The 24,347-nt window shown below is 45.0% G+C and overlaps 1 protein-coding gene across 1 annotated transcript in view; it reads left to right on the forward strand.

Annotated features, from left to right (window-relative positions):
* The window catches only part of C1H10orf143 (chromosome 1 C10orf143 homolog), a 46,402-nt gene extending 24,911 nt beyond the window's left edge, over positions 1–21,491 (forward strand). Inside the window, exons 2-4 of the mRNA XM_045138018.1 lie at positions 13,667–13,831; positions 13,940–14,002; positions 21,142–21,491. Coding sequence (XP_044993953.1) covers positions 13,667–13,831; positions 13,940–14,002; positions 21,142–21,171 — 258 coding nt within the window. The 3' untranslated portion in view covers positions 21,172–21,491. The remainder of the gene's footprint in view (positions 1–13,666; positions 13,832–13,939; positions 14,003–21,141) is intronic.
* The last annotated feature ends 2,856 nt before the right edge of the window (positions 21,492–24,347 follow it).

The raw sequence follows: 24,347 nt of genomic DNA on the forward strand, positions 1-24,347 counted from the left end.
TGGGCATTTGTTCATGTCTGTCCACTGAAGTTCAGTGCAACCGTTTCCTTGGTTCAAATCTCATGGAAAGGAAAAAATAGAAAAAGAGACACCCAGGTGTGGTGGTGCGTGTCTGTAATCACAGTTGTGGCAGGACTGGAGACCTGGGCTAGAGAAAGGTGAGGAGATCCCCAGGCTCATAAGCTCCAGCTTTAAGTCATGTCCAGGTTATCAGATGATTGCAATAAGCAGACACAGAAAGGCAAACTATGAGACTTGCTTTAGAGAGACTTAAGAGGGAAAGCAAAGCAGGAACTTACCCAAGTCAGAAGAAGCTCTCCCGTTTGCCACTTGGAGGAGAGGAGAGTGGGAAAGTCTCTTACACAGGGAAAGTTCTCGCTTGGGGAAGAGAAGGGGAAGAAGACAGGGCTTCCCCACGCGGTTCAGGCTGTTTATATGAATAAGACCTCCACTCAGAACAGCCTCATCACCAGGCACAGGCGTATAGGGAGGGACCTGATTAACTGGTGGGCCCCAGAGAACATTGACTTAGGAAGGGCCACACAGGGGCTAAGCCATCGAAACTGGAGAAGAAACAGGAAGTAGTTGTTGCCGTCAGCCATCTTTGATAAGACTGAATGAGATGCAAGTTCTAGTCCTGCTATGGTGGCATCCATGTTTTTGTGGGCCAGTCCCTAGCCAGCTACCCAACAGGAAAAAGCTATTTTGCTCCTAATCTGTATCACCAACACTTTTGGAGGCTGAGGCACGTGGATTGAGTATTTGAGGCCAGCATAGGCTACATAGTAAATTCTTAGACAGCTTGAGTTATTAGAGAGAGAGACACTTCTCCAAAGCACAATGCATATACTTTTTTTTTTCTGTAAGGTTATATATGTATATACATTCACACACACACACTTTAATTTTTTTATAAATGGGGTTTAAAATTTGCCAAATGATTTTTCGCACCCATAGCAATGATTGCACTGTTTCCCTTGTAGGCACTAACATGGTGAGTGAGCTTTGTGGACTTCTTAACCCAGAAAGGTTTACTGAGCCTGTCCTTCATTTTAGAAGTCTCCTTACTGTAGTAAATACTTTCGTTTTTCTTTTTTTTTTCGAGTCTCACTCTAGCCAAAGCTGACCTGGAATTCACAGTATTCTTAGGTTGGCCTTGAACTCACAGCATGCCCGGCAGTAAATTCTTTTCTTAATGTGATGTTGGACATTCCCTCCCATATTTAATATTTTTGTGTTGATCTCACAAGTCAGATCCACCTGTAGTCTTTTTCTGGTGGTGGTTATTCTGCACATGTTCTGTCTGCATCACAGCAGGAATTGGGAAGTTTTTCCCTTTCTGTTCAGTGCCATGGGGTCATGGGTGCCCCTGCCTCACATGGTCTGTAGTCTCTGGAGGTTGGAGGGTTGCCCCCATGCAACCCCTGGGTCCTAGTGCTGCTTGTAGGACAGAAGCTTAACAACTCGGTTTCTTCATGAAAGTCCTGTGCATTAGCTGCTCAGCCTAACCGGTCAGTTTAGGTTGTCTGGATTTCCTTCAGAATTTATCCATTTCATCTGCTTTTGTTTTGTTTTGTATTTTTTTTTTTTTTTTTGAGGTAGGATCTCATTCGAGCCCAGGCTGACCTGGAATTCACTATGTAGTCTCAGGGTGGCCTCGAACGCATGGTGATCCACTGCCTCCCGAGTGGTGGGATTAAAGGCATGCGCCACCACACCCGGCTCATCTGCTTCTCAAATATTTCTGCACAGAGGTCTATATATAGTCTATATATATATATTCCTTCCCATGGCGTGCCTTCCTTTCTGTATTTGTGTTCTCCTTGATTCTCCATCTGGTTTGTCTATTTTGCTTTGGTTTTTGGTTTTCTGAGATAGGGTCTCGCTGTATAACCCAGGCTGACCTCCAAGTTGTAGCAATCCTCCTGCCTCACAAGTAGTGGGACCACAGGCATGAGCCACCATGCCCAGCTCTGGTTTGTCTGTTTTGTTAAATTTCCCCCTCAAGATCAGGATTTAGTTTTATTCATTAGATGCACTGTTTTCCTGACCTCTGTGCCATTAATTTAAGATACTTGATTGTTTCCTGTGTTTTGTTTTTAGTTTATCCCCCTCCCATATGTTTTTATTTTTAAAATTTGGGAATTATTATTATTATTATTGGTTTTTTGAGGTAGAGTCTGATTCTAGCCCAGGCTGACCTGGAATTCCCTGTATAGGCTCAAACTCGCAGTGATCCTTCTGCCTCTGCCTTCCAAGTGCTGGGATTAAAGGCGTGTGCCACCACACCCAGCTGCAATTACTACTTTTATTCTGTTTTAAAATATTTAGTCATGAGAGAGAAAGAATGAGAACACCAGGGCCTTCTGTTGCTGGAAGCAAATTTCAGATACATGAGCCACTGTGTGCATCTGGCTTTACGTGGATACTGGGGAATTGAACCTGAGCTGTCAGGCTTTGCAAGCAAACACCTGAACCATCTTTCTAGCCCACTTTTTATTCTTACTGATAAACATGTTAGTGCTTTAGATCACCTCAGGCTCTCACAGGAGGCTGGCTGGGGGCCTGGGCTTCCTCGGTGCTTGCAGTCTAGAGCTCCCAGTCTCCGCGCTAGGCCCCGCGCGCCAGAGCAGGTGGCTGCAGGCTCTCAGATGGGCTCCTTGCTCTGAAGCCCGGCGCTGCTCACCAGTGGCTAATGCAGCAGGACTCTTGGATCTTAACAGCAGCACAGAGGGTCACAGCTCCTGGAGTCTTCAGTGTTGGGACCTTTGGGGAATTGCCTCTCCCACTCCTCCTGAGTGAGAGTAGCTTCAGGTGAGTGATGCTTGTCTTGCTGGAAGTGGAATCTTCAGAGCTGGCCCACCTTGTGTGGTGGGTCCTGATTGGAAGCAAGCTTCCTACAGCAGGAAGAGTCTTGGCTTCAGCAGTAGCACAGTTACCGTTACCATGTCCTTAGCTGGAAAGGGCTTTTTCTCAAGCGGTGTGACGTGTGAAACTGCTGAGAAGGTTGCCAGAGAAGTGGCTGTTTGATTGACACCTCCCTGCTGAAGGCAGCCAGGCATAGGCTAGGGTCTGTCAGCTGTCACTCTGAGGGCCAGACAGCCCGCTCCCACAGTTGTGAACGTTTACTAACTGACCAACTAACTAAATAAAATGAATTGAAAGGGTGTATATAGTATCCTACCTGACCCCTAACCATGTGTCCTTCGGGAGAATTGGGTTCCTGATTTGTCTAGTGTTTTATTTTTTCTTTTTGGTTTTGGATTTGGGTCTTGTGCTAGCCGAGGCTGACCTGGTATTCACTATGTATTCTCAGGGTGGCCTTGAACTCACGAGATCCTCCTACCCCTGCCTTGTGAGTGCTGGGATTAAAGGCATGCACCACCACACCCAGCCCTAAAGTTTTCTTTATGATTAATTTTTTAAAAATTCTTTTCAGTTTGTATTTCATTTTTTTATCTAAGAATAATAGGACTTTTAAATGTACAGGCAGAAGTGCTGGTTTGGCTTTTGTTAATAATTTATATATTTATTATAATCTGCAACTGTTTGCAGTATTTGTACCTTAGGGAAGTCACTGATGTTTTCTCTAATGAAGTCCATGTTGAATGTGCTCTCCATTCTTTTTGTTGTTTTTTTTTTTTTTTTTTTTTTTTTTTTAAATTTTTATTAACATTTTCCATGATTATAAAATATATCCCATGGTAATTCCCTCCCTCCCCACCCCCACACTTTCCCGTTTGAAATTCCATTCTCAATCATATTACCTCCCCATTACAATCATTGTAATTACATATATACAATATCAACCTATTAAGTATCCTCCTCCCTTCCTTTCTCCACCCTTTATGTCTCCTTTTCAACTTACTGGCCTCTGCTACTAAGTATTTTCATTCTCACACAGAAGCCCAGTCATCTGTAGCTAGGATCCCCATATGAGGGAGAACATGTGGCGCTTGGCTTTCTGGGCCTGGGTTACCTGACTTAGTATAATACTTTCCAGGTCCATCCATTTTTCTGCAAATTTCATAACTTCATTTTTCTTTACCGCTGAGTAGAACTCCATTGTATAAATGTACCACATCTTCATTATCCACTCATCTGTTGAGGGACATCTAGGCTGGTTCCATTTCCCAGCTATTATAAATTGAGCAGCAATAAACATGGTTGAGCATGTACTTCTAAGGAAATGAGATGAGTCCTTTGGATATATGCCTAGGAGTGCTATAGCTGGGTCATATGGTAGATCAATCTCTAGCTGCTTTAGGAACCTCCACACTGTTTTCCACAATGGCTGGACCAGATTGCATTCCCACCAGCAGTGCAGAAGGGTTCCTTTTTTTCCACATCCCCGCCAACATTTATGATCATTTGTTTTCATGATGGTGGCCAATCTGACAGGAGTGAGATGGAATCTCAATGTAGTTTTAATCTGCATTTCCCTGATGACTAGTGACGTAGAACATTTTTTTAGGTGCTTATATGCCATTCGTATTTCTTCCTTTGAGAACTCTCTATTTAGCTCCTTAGCCCATTTTTTGATTGGCCTGTTTGATTCCTTATTAGTTAACTTTTTGAGTTCTTTGTATATCCTAGATATTAATCCTTTATCAGATATATAGCTGGCGAAGATTTTTTCCCATTCTGTAGGTTGCCTCTTTGCTTTTTTCACTGTGTCCTTTGCGGTGCAAAATCTTTGTAATTTCATTAGGTCCCAGTGGTTAATCTGTGGTTTTATTGCCTGAGCAATTGGGGTTGTATTTAGAAAGTCTTTGCCAAGACCAATATGTTGGAGGGTTTCCCCTACTTTTTCCTCTAGCAGTTTCAAAGTTTCCGGTCTGATGTTAAGGTCTTTAATCCATTTGGACTTAATTCTTGTGCATGGCGAGATAGAAGAATCTATTTTCATCCTTCTGCAGATATTTATCCAGTTTTCAAAACACCATTTGCTGAAGAGGCTGTCTCTTCTCCAATGAGTATTTTTGGCATTTTTATCAAATATCAGGTGGCTATAGCTACTTGGGCTTACATCTGGGTCCTCTATTCTGTTCCACTGATCTACATGTCTGTTTTTGTGCCAGTACCATGCTGTTTTTGTTACTATGGCTCTGTAGTATAGGTTAAAATCAGGTATGGTGATACCACCAGCCTCTTTTTTGTTGCTCAGTATTATTTTAGATATTCGAGGTTTTTTATGATTCCAAATGAATTTTTGGATTGTTTTTTCTATTTCCATGAAGAAAGCCTTTGGAATTTTGATAGGGATTGCATTAAATGTGTAGATTGCTTTAGGTAAGATTGCCATTTTCACGATATTGATTCTTCCAAGCCAGGAACAAGGGATGTTTCTCCACTTTCTAGTGTCTTCTGCAATTTCTCGCTTGAGTGTCTTAAAGTTCTCATTGTATAGATTCTTTACTTCCTTAGTTAGGTTTATTCCAAGGTATTTTATTTTTTTTGATGCAATTGTGAATGGGAGTGATTCTCTGATTTCATCCTCTGTGTGTTTGTTGTTAGCATATATGAAGGCTACTGATTTCTGTGTATTTATTTTGTATCCTGCTACATTGCTGTAGGTTTTGATTAGCTCTAACAGCTTGCTAGTAGAGTCTTTAGGGTCCTTTATGTATAGAATCATGTCATCTGCAAATAGTGATAACTTGATTTCTTCCTTTCCAATTTGTATCCCTTTTATGTGTGTCTCTTGCCTTATTGCTATGGCTAAGACTTCCAAAACTATATTAAATAGAAGTGGAGACAGTGGACACCCTTGTCTTGTTCCTGATTTTAGTGGAAAAGCTTCCAGTTTTTCCCCATTTAGTAATATGTTGGCTGTAGGCTTGTCATAAATAGCCTTTATTATATTGAGATATGTTCCTTCTATTCCCAGTCTCTGTAGGACTTTTATCATGAAGGGATGTTGGATTTTGTCAAATGCTTTCTCTGCGTCTAATGAGATGATCATGTGGTTTTTGTCCTTCAACCCATTTATGTGATGTATTACATTTATAGATTTGCGTATGTTGAACCATCCCTGCATCTCTGGGATAAAGCCTACTTGGTCAGGGTGAATGATCTTTTTGATATACTCTTGTATTCTGTTTGCCAAGATTTTGTTGAGAATTTTTGCATCTATGTTCATGAGGGAGATTGGTCTGTAATTTTCTTTTTTTGTTCTATCTTTGCCTGGTTTTGGTATCAGGGTGATGCTGGCCTCATAGAAGGAGTTTGGTAGGATTCCTTCTTTTTCTATTTCCTGGAAAAGCTTAAGAAGCAATGGTGTTAGCTCTTCCTTAAAAGTCTGGTAAAATTCAGCAGTGAATCCATCCGGGCCTGGGCTTTTTTTAGTTGGGAGATTATTGATAACTGCTCGGATCTCCATGTTTGTTATAGGTCTATTTAAGTGATTAATCTCATTTTGATTTAATTTAGGTAGGTCATATAGATCAAGGAAATCATCCATTTCTTTCAGATTTTCATACTTTGTGGAGTATATGCTTTTATAGTATGTCCCTATAATTTTTTGAATTTCTCTGGAATCTGTTGTGATGTTACCTTGTTCATCTCTGATTTTATTAATTTGTGTCTCTTCTCTCTTTCTTTTGGTCAGATTTGCTAAGGGTTTATCAATCTTGTTTATCCTTTCAAAGAACCAACTCTTTGTTTCATTAATTCTTTGGATTGTTCTTTTTGTTTCTATTTCATTAATTTCTGCCCTAATCTTTATTATTTCTTCCCGTCTACTATTTTTTGGTTTGCCTTGTTCTTCTTTTTCCAAGGCTTTAAGGCGAAGCATTAGGTCGTTTACTTGCGACCTTTCTAATTTCTTAATATAGGCACTTAAGGCTATAAATTTACCTCTTAGAACTGCCTTCATTGTGTCCCAGAGATTTTGGTATGTTGTGTTCTCATTATCATTTGACTCTATAAATTTTTTGATTTCCTTTTTGATTTCTTCATTGACCCACTCATCATTTAGTAGTGTATTGTTTAGCTTCCATGATTTTGTGTATGCCCTGTAGCCTTTCTTGCTACTGATTTGTAGTTTAATTCCATTGTGGTCAGATAGAATGCAAGGAATTATTTCAATTTTCCTGAATTTGTTAAGATTTGCTTTGTGTCCTAATATATGGTCTATTTTAGAGAATGTTCCATGTGCTGCTGAAAAGAATGTATATTCTGCAGCCTTTGGATGAAATGTCCTGTATATATCTGTTAGGTCCATATCTTCTATGACCTCATTTAGTCCAGATGCCTCTCTGTTTATTCTTTCCCCGGATGACCTGTCAATTGATGAGAGTGGGGTGTTAAAGTCACCCACCACCACCGTGTTTGGTGTTATCTGTGACCTTAGTTCTAATAGTGTTTGTTTGACGAATTTGGGAGCCCCCATGTTAGGTGCCTATATGTTTAGGATTGTAATGTCCTCCTGTTGGAGTGTGCCCTTAATCAATATAAAGTGACCTTCCTTATCTTTTTTGACTAACTTCGGGCTAAAGTCCACCCTGTCTGATATTAGGATAGCAACCCCTGCTTGTTTTCTAGGCCCATTTGCTTGAAACACCGTCTTCCAACCTTTCACCCTAAGATAATGTCTATCCTTTGTAGAAAGGTGAGTTTCTTGAAGACAACAAATTGTAGGATCCTGCTTTTTAACCCAGTCTGCAAATCTATGTCTTTTCGTTGGGGCATTGAGACCGTTGATATTAAGAGATATTATTGAAAGGTGTGTATTTATGTTTGCCATTTGTGTGTGTGTGTGTGTGTGTGTTACTTGTTCTACCTGTGCTCTCTTCTGTTAACTGGTATTTGAGTATGGCTGGTTTTTTCTAGGTTCCTTATATGTGTGCTTTTCCTTTTGTTCAGCATGGAGGATTCTATCAAGTATTTTCTGTAGAGCTGGTTTTGTCTTCAGATATTCCTTTAACCTGCTTTTGTCATGGAATGTCTTTATTTCTCCATCTATTTGGATGGATAACTTTGCAGGATAAAGTAACCTTGGTTGACAGTTGTTATCTTTCAGAACTTGGAATATATCACTCCAGGCCCTTCTGGCTTTAAAAGTTTGTGTTGAATAATCTGCTGTAATCCTGATGGGCTTGCTTTTGTAGGTAACTTGATTTTTCTCTCTAACTGCTTTCAATATTTTTTCTTTGGTTTGTGTGTTTGGAAGTTTGAGTATAATGTGGCGAGGAGAGTTTCTTTCTGGGTTTTGTCTGGCTGGGGTTCTAAAGGCTTCCTGTATCTGTATTGGCACCTCTTTCCCAATTTGGGGAAAATTTTCCTCTATGATTTTGTTGAAGATGCCTACTATGCCTCTGGAGTGGAATTCTTCTCCTTCTACTATGCCCTGAATTCTTATATTGGATCTTTTCATAGTGTCCCGAATATCTTGAAATTCCCACTCATACTTTTCTATAAGTTTGTCTTTCTCTTTGTTGGACTGCATTAGGTCTGCCACCTGATCTTCTAGCTTAGATATTCTGTCTTCTCCCTCATCCATCCTACTGGTGAGATTTTCTACAGAGTTTTTTATTTCATTAACTGTGTTCTTCATTGCTAGTAATTCTGACTGGTTTTTCTTTATTATTTCTATTTCTCTATTTATGTCTTGTATTGCCTTCTTTATTTCATTAAATTGGTGTCCTGCCTCTTCTTTGATTCCTTTGATTTCCTCTTTGATTTCCTCTTTGATTTCTTCTTTGATTGTTTTCATGTGTTCTTTGACCTCTTTGAACATATTTATAATTATTCTTTTGAACTCTTTCTCAGGCATTTCCTCTAACTCTTTCTCACTGGAGGACATTTCTGATGCATTAATACTTTTAGGTGGATTTATATCGTCTTGCTTTTTAGTGTTTCTTGTGTTATAATGTATATATTTTTGCATCTTGGATTAAGTGAATGCTTGGATTTTCTAGCTAGCTGTGTATTCTTAGCTGTATCAATTGATTTGGTGTAATATATTTTCAGGGTAGGACCTTAAGGTAGTGGAATAATATACTGGTAGATTCTAAAATTTAGCTAAACACTGTACCCATTCCATCAAAAACAGCCCCGAGTATGTATGCAAGAGTAGTTATTATAATGACCAGATCCTCTATCAACAAAGAGGTTTAGATTTCTGGTCTGTTGAGGTATCCAAGTCAGCTTGTGACCAAGTGAGACCCTTCCCTGGTGCAATCCCAGTTACCTTGGGTGATTGTGGTCTCAGTCAAGTTGCTGCCTGGGTCGTCGGGCTGCTGTTCTGATTTCTGGAGCTGGGCACTTGCTTTTCCTACGGGGCAAACCGAGCCGCTGCCGCCGTCTCTGCAGCTGTTGTAGGCGCCACCCCGGGAGCCCCCACCGCTGCTGAAGCTGCCGTGGCCGTGTCCACCGGTGCTGCTCCCCCGAAGTCGCTGCTGTGGGATCTGTCACCGCTGCCTCTCCTGGGTCCGCTGCTGCTGGGGCCACTGGTACCGGTGCTGGAGCCGCTGAAGTTGCTGCCAAATTCTGCTCCTGCTTGGGTCCCGCCGTCAGCCCAAGTTGGCGTGGCCGGGTCCCGGGCCGCTGCTGTGTTCGCTGGAGCTGGGTTCAGGCGGCAGGGGAGGGGAGGGAGCCGCGGCTGTTCTGGTTGTATCGTGTGCTTTTACCTCGCGGTCTGCTCCTCCCTCCGTTGCTCGCTGCCGCTCTCCCCTCACGTTTCCCGAGTTGCGGAGAGCGCGGTGTGAGGGGAAAATCCCGCCCCTGGCTTGTCCTGCGGCTCGAGCCAAGAGTCCGGCGGTTTTCTGCCTCTCCGCGGTTGCGGCGGGTAGTCGAGCGGCCCGGAGCCGCTGTTCCCGCCTGTGCAGGCTCTGGATGCTCTGGAACTCTTCTACTTCTCCGCTGCCGCCTCAACTTCCTATACACCTCACTTTTTAGTAAAAGTGTGTATTTTGCTGAGTTTTTTTTGGTCTTCCCCCCCCAGGCTGTTTTGGCGTGGTACCTACGCCGCCATCTTAACCGGAAGTCTTGTTGTTTGGTTTTTGAGGTAGGGTCTCACTGTGGCCCACACTGCCTGGGAGTTACTATTGTAGTCTCAAGGTGCCCTTGAACTTATGAGATCCTCCTACCTCTGCCTCCCCAGTGCTGGCATTGTCACTATAGGTTCTTGAGAAGTTGTACACAGCATCAGGATATAGAGCCCACCCCAGGTCCCACCAGATCTATTTATCTGTGTTTTCACTTTCTGTTTCCTTACTTTGTACTCTTGTGTGTGTGTGGTATGTGTATAGGGTATGCTCATGTGTGTGAGAGGGCAGCACTCTGATGTGGACCTCTGGTGACGTGGAGGACCCTCCTGTCCTTTCCTTGCCACATGTGCTTTTCCCTCTCTCCTGTGTCTGTCCTCTTTGTTGTGTGACTTTGAGGTTCCTTCCATGCATGGGGCCTGGGTGCTCTGGTGGGTACTGTTATTCTTCATCCTCACAGTGGCTCTCTTGCATGATCCACATGTGTTCTGCTCGTGCTGACAAGGCTTGCTGCAGGTGCCTGGCAGAGAGCCTGAGGACCAGACTGGTGCTATTACAGCCAGTGAAGAAACGCCTGTTCACCCCAAACTCGAGTTCTATAGCAAAAGCCCCGGCTCCAGTGGCCCAGCAGACCAGACTTGGCCACCCCACATCCCAGTTAAAGAGATAGAAGAGTGATTATGGAAAGCAGAGAGAGACTTCATGTGGCCACAGTGGGAAGAACAGATCCAGAGCTCCAGTGACCCCAAGTTTGGCTTTTAGGACCTGAGTTTTAGATATCAACAGAGGAAGAATGGGGACAGGGCCAAGAGGTCTGCATGAGTTAGCAGTCCTGGTGTGGTGTGATGCACTCCGGTCCTGGCTACCTTGGCTGCTGTCCTGCAAGGTGGTCCTGCCAGTGCCCGAGGGAACCAAATCAGTCCTGCAACATGGTCTGCTCCAGGGTGTGGCCTTGTCATAGATCATCTTGGGGGAGGGCTTGAATCCTGGAGCCCAAGGTAACTGCATGGTTAGGACAATGACTTAGCTGTGTGCCTTCAGCCTTACAGAGGATGAGATGTTAACAGACACTCCTGGGTAATGACAGGGACTGCAGAGTACAGCAGGATCTGACCCAAAGTAGAGGAGACAGGCAGAGTGAAGCGGGGACAGTGGCTTCTTCCTCCTGCTTCTAGTTCCCTGCAGGCCCCAGTGAGGAGGCCATGACTTTAGTTTCTTTGAGAGCTTGTCTCAAAGTGCTTTTAGCAGCCCATCACAATCCCAGATGGACATCTGCAGACCAGAGGTGATTCCATCCAATTCAGTGTGATCCTACTGGGTTATTTACAGGACACTGCAAAGCTCAGAAACTGCTGCATCCCCCAAGTCCCACACCAGCATGGTCACTGGTCCCATCCTTGGTCAGCCTTCTCCCCATGGTGTGCCCCAGCACCTACCCCCAACCTCCCAGACCACATGCAGCTGGGGGCCGGAGGAAGTGGAGGTGGAATCTCAGGGGAGGGTCTGGAAACCCTGCCCCTTCCTGGTTAGCAGCCATGTCACTGATATCATACACCTAACCATCACTGTACTGTTCTGCTTGTCTCCTTGCTGTGACTGCCAGGAGCTGTTCTGTAGGTCACCATGGCAATCTGCTACAGGCTTGGTGATCTTGTGTGGCCCAGAGCAGACAGCTCCACAATGGTGGTGGTGATTCTCTTGGTAGAGTGGTGATCAAGTTCAGCACTCTCTGTCTCTACGTTATGCCAGCACACTTAGATATATTATTGGAGGGGGTCTTGGGTTGTCCCATGATGAGATGTCCATATTCTTTATGTCTCAAAGAGTTGAACAAGACACAGAATAGTAATAATGAAATATAGATTATTAAAAGTGAGAATAAACTTACAGAACACACTCCATAGGGCAGGAGTGGCCCAAGCAAGCGTGAGGCCCAGGAGCCCTGGTTTTTGTTCCAGGTGTTCTCTGAAGGGATGGCCCTGTCTTCATAGTCACAGAGGACTGATGTTCCTTGTTTACCCGAGGGGTTTGTATAAACTTGGTGTGGTCTAGGGAAGTCTGAGGGAGGGACAGCCTTTCATGGTGGCTTGGTCCTGCAGTTGACATAAGGAGTCACTCTTGCATGCTAAGCTCTCATCTTCCTGCCTCAGATGAAGGATTTTCTGGCCCTCCATACTGATCCCTGTCCTTGGTAAGGACAGTAGGAGGTGAACAACCTACCTCACCACCCATGTCTCCACCCCTGGGAAGTCATATCTGTCACCCCAAAAAATTATTTTTTAAGTGGCTTTAAGTGTTTCACAGTGCCTTAAAAATGTGTGTGTGTATATCTACAAATGATAGATGTATATATATATACAAGTGTATATTTTTTATTAAATATATATATTTATTTATTTTAGTGGGAAAGAGAATGAGAGAGCAGTTGGCATGGATACACCAGGGCTTCCTATCCTTACAAACAAACTTTAGATGCATGTGTTACTTTTGTGGCCTGGCTTTATGTGGGTACTGGAGGATTGAACCTAGACTTTGTAGGCAAGTGCCTTAACTGCTGAGCCATCTTCCCCCCCTTAATTTTTTTTTTGTTTATTTGTTTGGGAAAGAGAGAAAGTTTGGCACCTCAGGCCTCCTTCTGAAAATGAACTTCAGACACATGTACCATTTTGTGCATCTGGATTTTTGTGAGGACTGGGAATCAAACTCGGGGTGGCAGGCTTTGCAAGCAGGCACCTTGTAACTACTGAGCTATATCCCCAGCACCCAGAGTGCCTTTTACAACTTTAATAATTCAGTATCGGTCTGAAGAGGTGTTAGAGAATTGTAAAAACTCACACTGGAGACCATGACATGAAGTTAATACATTGAATAAATCCATTGGGGCAAACGAGGCCGTTTAGAAACTATTAAATAAATAACAAAATTGGTGAAAATCACATGTGGCAAGGAAAGTGGTGTGGGACTGACTTGAAGCTGAGGTGATGCCAGGGGCCATGCTGGGACTGTTCTCCTGTCTGGCCTCTGGTGGTTTACAGAGGGGCTTTGGGTTACATGTGTCCTCCTCTCTCCGGAGCTGCCAGCCCTGGGAGTGCACTCAAACTCAGACTCTGGGACCGGGAGCTTCTTCCCTAAGCATGAAGGACTACATCTGTAATGACCTGCCATAGCTCATGTGCATGGAAGAACCAAACGTTAACTTTCTCGGAGCTCCTTGGCTATGGGCTGTGTTTGCAGACTTGGAGATCAATAAAAGTAATTTGCTCTTCAGTGCCAGCAAGACAGAATTACTCACATGTGAATTATTCATATTGTGTTAAGAAGTATGCGACTTGGTGCTAAACAAAATGTGCTGAAACTTTTAACTAGTTTCTTGAAAAAAATTTACAGGTTTGGTATATTTTCAATAAACAAGTCACAATAGTTTATGGTACAAATTTCAGCCAAAATTGTTTCAACTGACTTTTTGCTCTATAAGGCTAAATAGCTATCAGACAGCACTAGAGATAATGAGGTTAAAAGTCATTGAAGGTTGAGATTCCTGAGCATCACCTCTGATGTCCTGTAAAATTTTCCAGCTCCACAGCTCACATTTGGGACTGACATTTTCTGAACACAAATTCGATTCGAGCATTGTGTGCTTTATGAAGCCATCTGAAGAGAAGTTTGGTTTGTTTCAGAAACGTGCCTGCAGGAGGCTGGAAGCCAGTGGCCATGAGCACAGCAGCCGCGCAGTGTGTGTGTGCACCCCGAGGCCCTGGAACACAGAGGACCAGGTGCCTCGGCCTCCAAGCTGCCCCGCTGCACCGGGGCCAGACGGCGGCCTGGAGAAGCCAAGCCCAGTGGTATGTTGCTGTTGCCACCAAACCAGTTGTGAACCCATTCAAGGACTTTAATAGAAATGATAAATAATCACTGTTCTGACACTTCTGCACCCACGATCTGTTAAATAGATTTCTCCGAACGGTGGAAGGAGCGCAGCCCAGCCTTGCCCAAGGTGTATTGCGGGAGAATCTGTAAGTGTGTTACCCTTCACAGTATGACATCATAAATATTAGATCTATAAAACAAAGTTAATAAAATCCGCAGTGCAGTTCTAAGGAGAGATATGTAAATAAAGGTAGAGCTAGAATTGAGTTTTTCTTAGCGTTCTGTTGGGGAACAAACTAATTTGATACTGGCTTCTGATCAGAAGTAGATATTGCAAATACAGTTAAATTACTTTTTGTGGAGGTGTTGGGAACTAAAAACCAGTTCTGAGGAAAGAAACCACTCTACTGGGTTAATATAGAGAATCATTTAAGGGCATCTTGGAGAAGAGACCTACACTTCTTACTTAATGACTCAAATAAGCATCATTTGCTTTTCTTCCCTCTGTTTAAGCTTTCCTAGCATGTGTTCATGAGCTTGACACAAACCCTAGCTTTCATCAGTCAAGGGAAAAGAGGCGAGACGCTACTATAGTCAATTCTCGGTCTCCTGAGGGCCAAAATATCATAAAGTGTATATTAGCATAATAATACCTTTGTTATTAATTTTGAACTTATTCTAAGAACAAGTTAATATGTTTTTGATAGCCTGTATAATTCTTGGGTTTTTTAAATCTTAAATTTGAAATCTTAATATTGCAATAAAATAGAATTGTATTAAATTCCTCATAGAACCCACGAATGAGTGAGAGATGAGAGAGAGAGAGAGAAAGAGAGAGAGTATGTGTGTGTGTATGTGTGTGTGTGTAAGAGAGAGGAGAGGGGGAGCAAGATCACCCCCTGGAGCTCTTCAGAGAAGTGTGTTGCTCTGGTCCTGGTAAGCAAATGACTGAGTCTATCAGTCAGAGAGACGTCTTCAGTTGACCCAGCCAGGCTGCTTTGTGCTAGGTTTTAGCAGTGAGACTGATGCTGTGCTCGACAGACCTGACACACTGACAGCTGCCATTCATATGACCCTGTTTATCTGACGCTATTAGACAAACATAAAAGCAAAATTTAAGCCGGGGTTGGTGGTGCACGCCTTTTAATCCCAGCACTTGGGAGGCAGAAGTAGGAGGATCGCCATGAGTTTGAGGCCACCCTGAGACTACAGAGTGAATTCCAGGTCAGTCTGAGCTAGAGTGAGACCCTACCTCGAAACCCCCACGCCCCCCCCCCAAAACACCCAAAAAACAGAGCAAAATTTAGTGTAGAGCTTGCTCTGTGAAGGTGTTCTTTGCTACTTTTTGTTCCTTCTTTGGAATAATTGCCCCGTTGCGTGCCTGTGTAACTGAGCCGTGGTAGAACTAACAATGGAGCCACTTGAACTGAGTGCTTCCAGCGCTTCCCAGAGCTGCCAAGTGTGCCTAGAATGCAAACACAGAGCGCTTAGGTGCAGAAGCATGGCCCGTTATGGTGCAGTCGCCAAGCTGGTCATGAGTGACTGGTGCTCGTTCTTGTTCCCGCTCCCATTTCCATGGGATCTATCTCTCAAATCCCCCGTCTGTCAGAGGCAAACGCTTGGAATGTAGTGTGAATTCCTAATGCTCCAAGAGCTTGTGTTCTGGCATGAATGGCTTAAAGAAAAAAATAATATTTAGCTCAAGCAACTGATTGGATCATTTTGGCTAATGCTTTGTTTGAACAACAGCACCTGTTTGATTAGGGCTTTCCTTCCCTTGTAATTCCCCAAGCCACCTCCTTTGGCTTCATAGAAAATGAATCTATGAGCAGAAAGCCTACATTGATATGTAAATATCATTTTTTTGGTTAATGCTCAATATTCTTTTCATCTAAATTTCAGAAACTGACTTTAAAAAATCAGTTTCCTTTTATTTGTAGTTATTCTCAATAAAATTTCACCCAGGCATGGGTGGTTTAATATTTACACCCACTATTTCTAAAAGTCCTATGTAAATAAAGATTGAAATGTGAATTTGAAAAGTCACACCTCTTGATATTTGAACAGACTATAGCTGCATATATCTTCTTTTTCTAATAATATGGCTAGTTTCTCTCCTAAGCTTTAAAAATAATAAGACACTTACTATTTTTATATTATAAAACATGAAAAGGTTCAGTGTTAAATAAAAAGCAAATAGTATTTTTAGAAATGCAAGATCCCAGGGCGTAGCACTTAACAATAAATCATCAGTGAGCAACAGCTCCAAACTTCCGAAGACTTTATTAGACTCAGGCTGTATTCACACTACTTGCCCATATGCAAGCCTTTCCTGCCAGCAGCGCTGAAGACACTGAGGTCGGCTTCCCTGGAGCAAAGGGAGGCACCAGCACGTCGTGTAGTTCACACGGATCCCTAACTGCAAGCTGGCGCGTGCTCCTTCCTGGCTTTTTCCCAGAGCTGCCTTGTGGCTGACCGGCTGTATGTTTCTGACTCAGTGGGCTGTCAGGTTTCCTCAGCCCCACTCCTCAGGAAAGCTGCCTTGCTGGAGGCCCACATTCCTGTCTTTTCTCCTTTATATTTTTGTGGGTGTTTGTGGTGTGAGGCCCATGCATGCACATGTGGAGGTCAAAGAGAAGGTCTGGTGTCCTCTTGTCATTCCTGGTGTTGTTTCCTTGCCCGTTTTGTTGTTAGAGTAGCTGAGCAGTGGACATCAGAGAATCTCCTGTCTCCACCCTCTCTAGAGATCGTTGAATTGTTTCTGACACATGCGAGGACTTTTTCAGTAGATGTTCTCAAACTCATTTTCCAAGTTATTTACTTGTTGAGACAGGGTTTTGCTGTGTAGCCCAGGCTGGCCTCAAACTTGTGATATTCCTGCCTCTTCCTCCTGAGTGCTGAGACCACAGGTGTGAATCTTCACGCCCAGCTGCGGACTTGGCTTCTTATAGTAACTGTCCCATTCAGCCCTTGGTGTGAGTTATTACTTAGGAATTTCCTCTCAGCCCTGTAGGCCACTGAGGATAGGAGTGAATATAGAGGGACGAGGAACGTGGATCTGTGGCATCTGCGTGTCTGTTGCCACCCAGTGTCAGGCTGCTTTCCTTTTGCTCTGTGCCGTCCTGGGCTACATGCCCAACAGTACAGTGAGTGCCACTAGCAGACTTCTGTTCGCTGCACAAGGCCAGTGCTAGGCTAGTCAGGGCAGCGAGCTTCCTCTGCAGTCAGCGTGGCCAGGGAAAGTGTGCTGTACTTTTTTTTGTTTGTTTGTTTTAAACTAATTAATTTATTTTATTTTATTTGTTTATTTTGCTTTTTCAAGTTAGGGTCTCACTCTAGCTCAGGCTGACCTGGAAATCAATATGTAGCCTCAGGGTGGCCTCAAACTCACGGCAATCCTCCTACCTCTGCCTCCCCAGTGCTGGGATTAAAGGCGCATACCACCACGCCTGGTAGTTTTTTTAAATTTATTTATTTTTATTGACAACTTCCATAATTGTAGACAATAACACATGGTAATTCCCTCCCTCTCCCCACTTCCTTCTTTGAAACGCCACTCTCCATCATATCGCCTCCTTGTCTCAATCAGTCATTTTTATTTTGATGTCATGATCTTTTCCTCCTACTATGATGGTCTTGTGTAGGTAGTGTTAAGCATTGCGAGGTCATGGATATCCAGGCCGTTTTGTGTCGGGAGGAGCACGTTATAGGGAGTCCTACCCTATCTTTGGCTCTTACATTCTTACCACCACCTCTTCCACAATGGACCCTGAGTCTTGGAATGTGTGATAGAGATATTGCAGTGCTGAGCACTTCTTTGTCACTTCTTCTCAGTACCATGGAGCTTTCTGAGTCATCCCAAGGTCAACTGCCATCTGAAAAGAGAATATTTTGTAACCAAAAGTGAGAGTAGCATTAATATGGGTATGATTGGTGAGCATAGTATATACATTTAGCCAAACAGCCGCAGACATTACACCCCTGTTGTAGGTTTTCAGTATCAGGGATGTATTCCCTCCCATGGAGTGGGCCTCCAGTCCAATTAGAGAGTGGTTTGTTTCCCCCATAATAGATGTCCCTCTATTGCACCTGCTGGATCATTTGGCCTGGCTGGCCAAATATAAGGCTTGAAGTGTCAACTGTTCACTTCTGGATGTAGAAATCTTTGGTAGGCAATGATGAGTGTGTGAGGTGGGTTATGTGGAATGCCTGTATGTGGTACATGCTTATGTGACGTGTGGATGTTGGTGTCTGTGTGTACAGGCCATGCAGGAGGAGAACTGGAGGTGGGAAGGGCAGGTTTGCTGCTTTAGTTGTCTCTCACAGGGACAGCAGTATGATGGCTCTGAGTACTTGAGTTTGCTTTACTTACACATCTGAACTCTTTTTTGTTGTTGTTTTGTTTTTCGAGGTAGGGTCTCATTGTAGCTCAGGCTGACCTGGAATTCACTATGTAGTCTCAGGGTGGCCTTGAGCTCCTGGTGATCCTCCTACCTCTGCCTCCCTAGTGCTGGGATTAAAGGCATGTGCCACCATGTCCAGCCACTTTCACATCTGTAAGTTATAGGAGTTGTAAGTTACAGGAGTTGTAAGTTATAGGAGTTGTAAGTTATAGGAGTTGCTCCCTGCTTTAGTGCTGCCTGTACGTGCCGTGTGGGGCAGGAGCACAGAGGCTGGCAAATCCTGCCTCCTTCCTTGCTGGGAGAACTGCTGCCTGCACTTGAGTGGCGGGCCTAGGTACTGGGCGGGGTGGAGTGTTCAAGCGAAGAGCAGTGTACAGTGAGCATCCTGTGCTCCTTGTCGGAACAGCCGGTTCATGTTGGTCCTTCATTCTCGTCCTGAGCAGGAAGCAGTCATGGAGGGATCAGCAGGATCTCATTGATTGTTCTGTAAGAATCAAGCGGTGCCTTGTGCGTTTTTCTTTAGTTCACCAGTCTAACTTTGTCTGCTCGCAGATAAGAAAGGTGAAGTCTGAGAGGTTAAGCAGTTGGCCAGTGTGCCTGTCATCTGGGGAGGGAGGGCTCTGCTCTTCTCTTGGCTGGCCTGTAGCTTGCAATCAGCACGCTAGTATCACACCACACTGGTGGTGCTGCAACCTGCCACATGCCTCTGCAGAGAGTGGTGGCGATGCCGTGAGGGTCTCCAGACAGATCACTCTGGGTGAAGACACAGGCTGTCCACTTAACCTGGAAGGATGTGCTAACCAGAGGAGGGGTTTGTGTCATTATTGCCCCAAAGGAGCCCACCAGCAAGGTTGCTCAGACGTAGGACATCTGGCAGTGAGCGTTTCCTTTGGAATCTGGCTACTGGTACCATGGCTCAGTGGTTAAAGGCACTTGCTTACAAAGCCTGCCTGCCTGGGTTCAGTCCCCAAGCCACCCACATAAGCCAGATGTAAAAAGTAGAGCAACTTTCTGTTTATTTGCAGTGACAAAAGACCCTGGAGCACCCATACACATGCACACGCGTGTGCGCGCGCACACACAGTGTGTGTATGTGTGTGTGCAAATAAATGAATTAAATGGTTTAGCTGTGTCGTTTATGTGATTTCAAAGTTCTAACTATGATAAGGGACTTCGTGTCACTAGAAGAAAAAGCTCAATTTAGACAAGAGAGGTTTCCTTTGCTGAATGCAGTGGGCTTCTCCTCTCCTCCCCTGGAAAATTTTGTTACCAAAATCAATTCCCAGAGAAAACCTGTTAGAGAGCAGTAGCAGTGGAGGAACCTGAGGTGGTGTTTAGGGTTAAAGACTCCGTGTGAAAGAGCATTTGCATCGTTTGTCATTAGAAGATGCCTACCTTAGTCAGAGGAGAAAAGAAAGGAAGGGAATGTGTGTCGTGAGATACAAACCCAAATCTGTAGTGGGGCGTGAAGGTGCATACCTTTAACCCCAGCACTGGGTAGGAAGGAAGATTACTTTGAGCTCACAGCCAGCCTGGGCTACCGAGCAAGACCCTGTCTCAAAAAGCCAAAATGATTATTAATCAGTTTAACAAGCCACAAGTAGAGGGTTTGTCTGGTAAAAGCTAAAGGACACGGTGCTTGGTGGAAGTTAGCAAAAGTTCCTTTAAATTTAATCATCTTGCTCTCATGCTTGGTAGGAAAGCTCTCATGCTTGGTAGGAAAGCACTGTACTTGTGCTCTATCGAATATGGTGTCTTTTCCACTGTCTTGTCAGACTCTCTGCACACCTCCCCAACCAGACACAGAACCTGCTCTTTACCCTGACTGGCTGCAGCCATAGACCCAGGGTGCAGGTCCCTGTCAGACAAGCTTCTGGTGGCTAACGAATGCTACCTGTGAGTTCCAATCTCAATACTTCCAACGTCTCTAGACCCTGTGTAGACCAGGCTCCTCTTTGGGTGGCATTTTAGGCCATGTAATGTGAGAGTCACTAGCAAACTGGAGTATGTGAAGTAGAGGGAGGAATAGGTGTGAAATGGGCATGCCAGACTCTGTAGACCAGGCCTGGCTCTGTCTTGTCAACAGGCCTGCCTTCTGGAGAATGGATGTCGTCCTAGACTCGACTGACCTTCCCATATCACCTAGCCACCCCACCAGGGAGGGCTTCAGGCCCTTCAAGGAGCCTGTTAACATTCTGGGGTGGTCCTTGAAGGCCGAATGTCTACCTTGCCTTTAGTTGTGGCCAGGAAACACACTACTATGTGCTGGTGCACATGGACAAGTGTGACAGGCTCCTAGATGCTGACAGACCCTCTTGCTGCACATTGTCTACTGCCCGGCCATGTGGCTCTCACGGCTATTCCCGTGGGGAGGTGAAGAGAGGTCTGCTCTGGGTGAAGGGGTGAAGGAGCCCTGGTGAAGTCACTGTGGTCCTGGCTGCTTCTGGATCCCTGAGAGGATCAAGCCACACAGCCAGTGTCCTAAGTGATCTGTGTTTAGATGCCAGTGTTTGGAAATGTATCATATAGCTTGGTGAAGGTGTCAGAGAGTACATGAATACAGCAGTAAGTGTATGCCTAAGAAGTCATTGTAAGTTCTGGTCTCATCTTGTCTCCTTGTCTGGTCTTGTCCTGTCCCTGTGGCTTTGCCACCTCTCCCCTTCTTCTCTTTCTGTTTCTTTTTTTTTTTTTTCTTTTTGAGACAGGTCTTCACCCTATATCCCAGGATGGTTTCAAACTCTGGAACCTCTTGCCTCATTCGCCTGAGGGCTGGGATTAGAGGTGCGCACTGCCATGCCCAGCTTAGTCGTTTCCTGTACAGTGCCTTGTGTTGGTGAACACGGCAGTCCATCAATGTGAACCATTCTCTCTTGCCATTACAGGGACATTTTAACCACACTGGCAATCATTAGAAGATGCACAGCAGAGGCACGGGTCCAGTCCGGTGTGGAGTCCTCCAGAGAACAGACGTGTAAATCCCTCCCAGCTGGGCCTCCTCTCCCTTGGCCGGCTGGGATGTGATCTCCTTTGTGTAATGCCTCACTCTGTGCACAGAGCCAGGGGCATCTGTGCCACTGCCACTAATGAGCCTCCCATCTGACAAGGATGTGCCCACAAGGAGGAAGGGATGCCACCCACATGCAGTGCTGCTCTTGTACTGCTGATCATTCTCTACTGAATCCAGGGATGCTTGCAAGCTTTTTAATTAAAATAATTATTTTTATATTCCAAATGCCTTCTGTAATCATGAAGTGAATGTTTTGAAGTGCTAGTTTCCAACATGTGCCGTGTTATTCTACCACTGGAAATGACAGGGATGGAACCCTCCACATTAAAGTTAGTACACTGTCTGACTGTGGAGAAACAGGGACAGAGCCATTCACATAAAATCAGTACACTCCCAAACTGTGGAGAGGATAGGGACAAAAGCCGTCACATTAAAGTCAGTACACTGACTGGAGAGAGTGGAGAAGGAACCCTTCACATTATTTGGTACACTTTACAACTGTGGAGAGGGTGGGGAAGGAACCCTTCACATAAACGTTGGTACACTGTCTGTAGAGAGCAGGGAGAGTACCCTTCATATTAGAGTCGGTACACTGTCTGTGGAGAGGACGGGGACGGACCCCTTCCCATTAAAGTCGGTACACTGTCTGACTGTGGAGAGGGTGGAGACAGAACGCTTTGCATTTAACTCAGTACACTGTCTGACTATGGAGAGGGTGGGGATGGAACCCTTCACATGAAAGTCAGTACACTGTAAGACTGTGTAGAGGGTGGGAACGGAACCCTTCACATTAAAGTTGGTACACTGTCTGACTGTGGAGAGGGTGGGGACGGAACCCTTCGCATTAAAGTTGGTACACTGTCTGACTGTGGAGAGGGTGGGGACGGAACCCTTCGCATTAAAGTCGGTACACTGTCTGACTGTGGAGAGGGTGGGGAAGGAACCCTTCACATGAAAGTCAGTACACTGTCTGACTGTGGAGAGGGTGGGGAAGAACACTTCACATTAAAGTCGGTACACTATCTGACTGTGGAGAGGGTGGGGACGGAACCCTTCACATTAAAGTCAGTACACTGTCTGACTATGGAGAGAGCGGGATGGAACCCTTCTCATTAAAGTCAGTACACTGTCTGACTGTGGAGAGGGAGGGGACGGAACCCTTCACATTAAAGTCAGTACACTGTCTGACTGGACAGAGCAGGATTGGAACCATTCACATTAAAGTCAGTAGACTGACTGTGGAGAAGGTGGGGATGGAACATTTCACATTAAAGTCAGTACACTGTCTGACTGTGGAGAGGGTTGGGACGGAACCCTTCACATTAAAGTCAGTACACTGTCTGACTGTGGAGAGGGTGGGGACGGAACCCTTCACATTAAAGTCAGTACACTGTCTGACTGTGGAGAGGGAGGGGATGGAACCCTTCGCAATAAAGTCGGTACACTGTCTGACTGTGGAGAGGGTGGGGATGGAACGCTTCACATTAAAGTCAATACACTGACTTTGGAGAGGGTGGGGACGGAACCCTTCACATTAAAGTCGGTACACTGTCTGACTGTGGAGAGGGTGGGGACGGAACCCTTCGCATTAAAGTCGGTACACTGTCTGACTGTGGAGAGGGTGGGGATGGAACGCTTCACATTAAAGTCGGTACATTGTCCGACTGTGCAGAGGGTGGTGACAGAACCGTTCACATTAAAGTCAGTACACTGTCTGACTGTGGAGAGGGGGAGGATGGAAGCCTTCGCATTACAGTCGGTACACTGTCTGACTGTGGAGAGGGTGGGGACGGAACCCTTCACATTAAAGTCAGTACACTGTCTGACTGTGGAGAGGGTGGGGACAGAACCCTGCTCATTAAAGTCAGTACACTGTCTGACTGTGGAGAGGGAGGGGATGGAACACTTCACATTAAAGTCGGTACACTGTCTGACTGTGAAGAAGGTGGGATGGAACCCTTCACTTGAAAGTCGGTACACTCTCTGACTGTGGAGAGGGTGGGGATGGCACCCTTCACATTAAAGTCGGTAAACTGTCTGACTGTGGACAGGGAGTGGTTGGAACCCTTCACATTAAAGTCAGTACACTGTCTGACTGTGCAGACGGTGGGGACGGAACCTTCCCATTAAAGTCAGTACACTGTCTGACTGTGGAGAGAGCGGGGATGGAACCCTTCACATTAAAGTCAATACGCTGACTGTGGAGAGGGTGGGGACGGAACCCTTCACATTAAAGTCGGTACACTGTCTGACTGTGGAGAGGGTGGGGATGGAACCCCTCTCATTAAAGTCGGTACACTGTCTGACTGTGCAGACGGTGGGGACGGAACCCTTCACATTAAAGTCAGTACACTGTCTGACTGTGAAGAGGTGGAGGATGGAACCCTTCACATTACAGTCGGTACACTGTCTGACTGTGGAGAGGGTTCGGACAGAACCTTCCACATTAAAGACAGTTCACTGTCTGACTTTGGAGAGTGTGGGGGCGGAACCCTTCACATTAAAGTCGGTACACTGACTGTGGAGAGAGTGGGGACGGAACCCTTCGCATTAAAGTCAGTACACTGTCTGACTGTGGACAGTGTGGGGATGGAACCCTTCTCATTAAAGTCGGTACACTGTCTGACTGTGGAGAGAGAACCCTTCACATTAAAGTCGGTACGTAAAGTCAGTACACTGTCTGAGTGGAGAGCGCGAGGATGGAACCCTTCTCATTAAAGTCAGTACACTGTCTGAATGTGGAGAGGATGGGGACGGAAACCTTCACAATAAAGTCAGTACACTTTCTGACTGTGGAAAGGGAGGGGATGGAACCCTTCACATTAAAATCCATACACTGTCTGACTGGAGAGAGCAGGGATGGAACCCTTCACATGAAAGTCGGTACACTGTCTGATTGTGGAGAGAGCGGGATGGAACCCTTCGCATTAAAGTCAGTACACTGTCTGACTGTGGAGAGGGTGGGGACGGAACCCTTTGTATTAAAGTGAGTACACTTTATGACTGTGGAGAGGGAGGGGACGGAACCCTTCACATTAAAGTCACTACACTGTCTGACTGTGGAGAGTGACGGGATGGAAC

Source organism: Jaculus jaculus, chromosome 1, assembly GCF_020740685.1.
Source record: "Jaculus jaculus isolate mJacJac1 chromosome 1, mJacJac1.mat.Y.cur, whole genome shotgun sequence".
NCBI lineage: Eukaryota > Metazoa > Chordata > Mammalia > Rodentia > Dipodidae > Jaculus > Jaculus jaculus.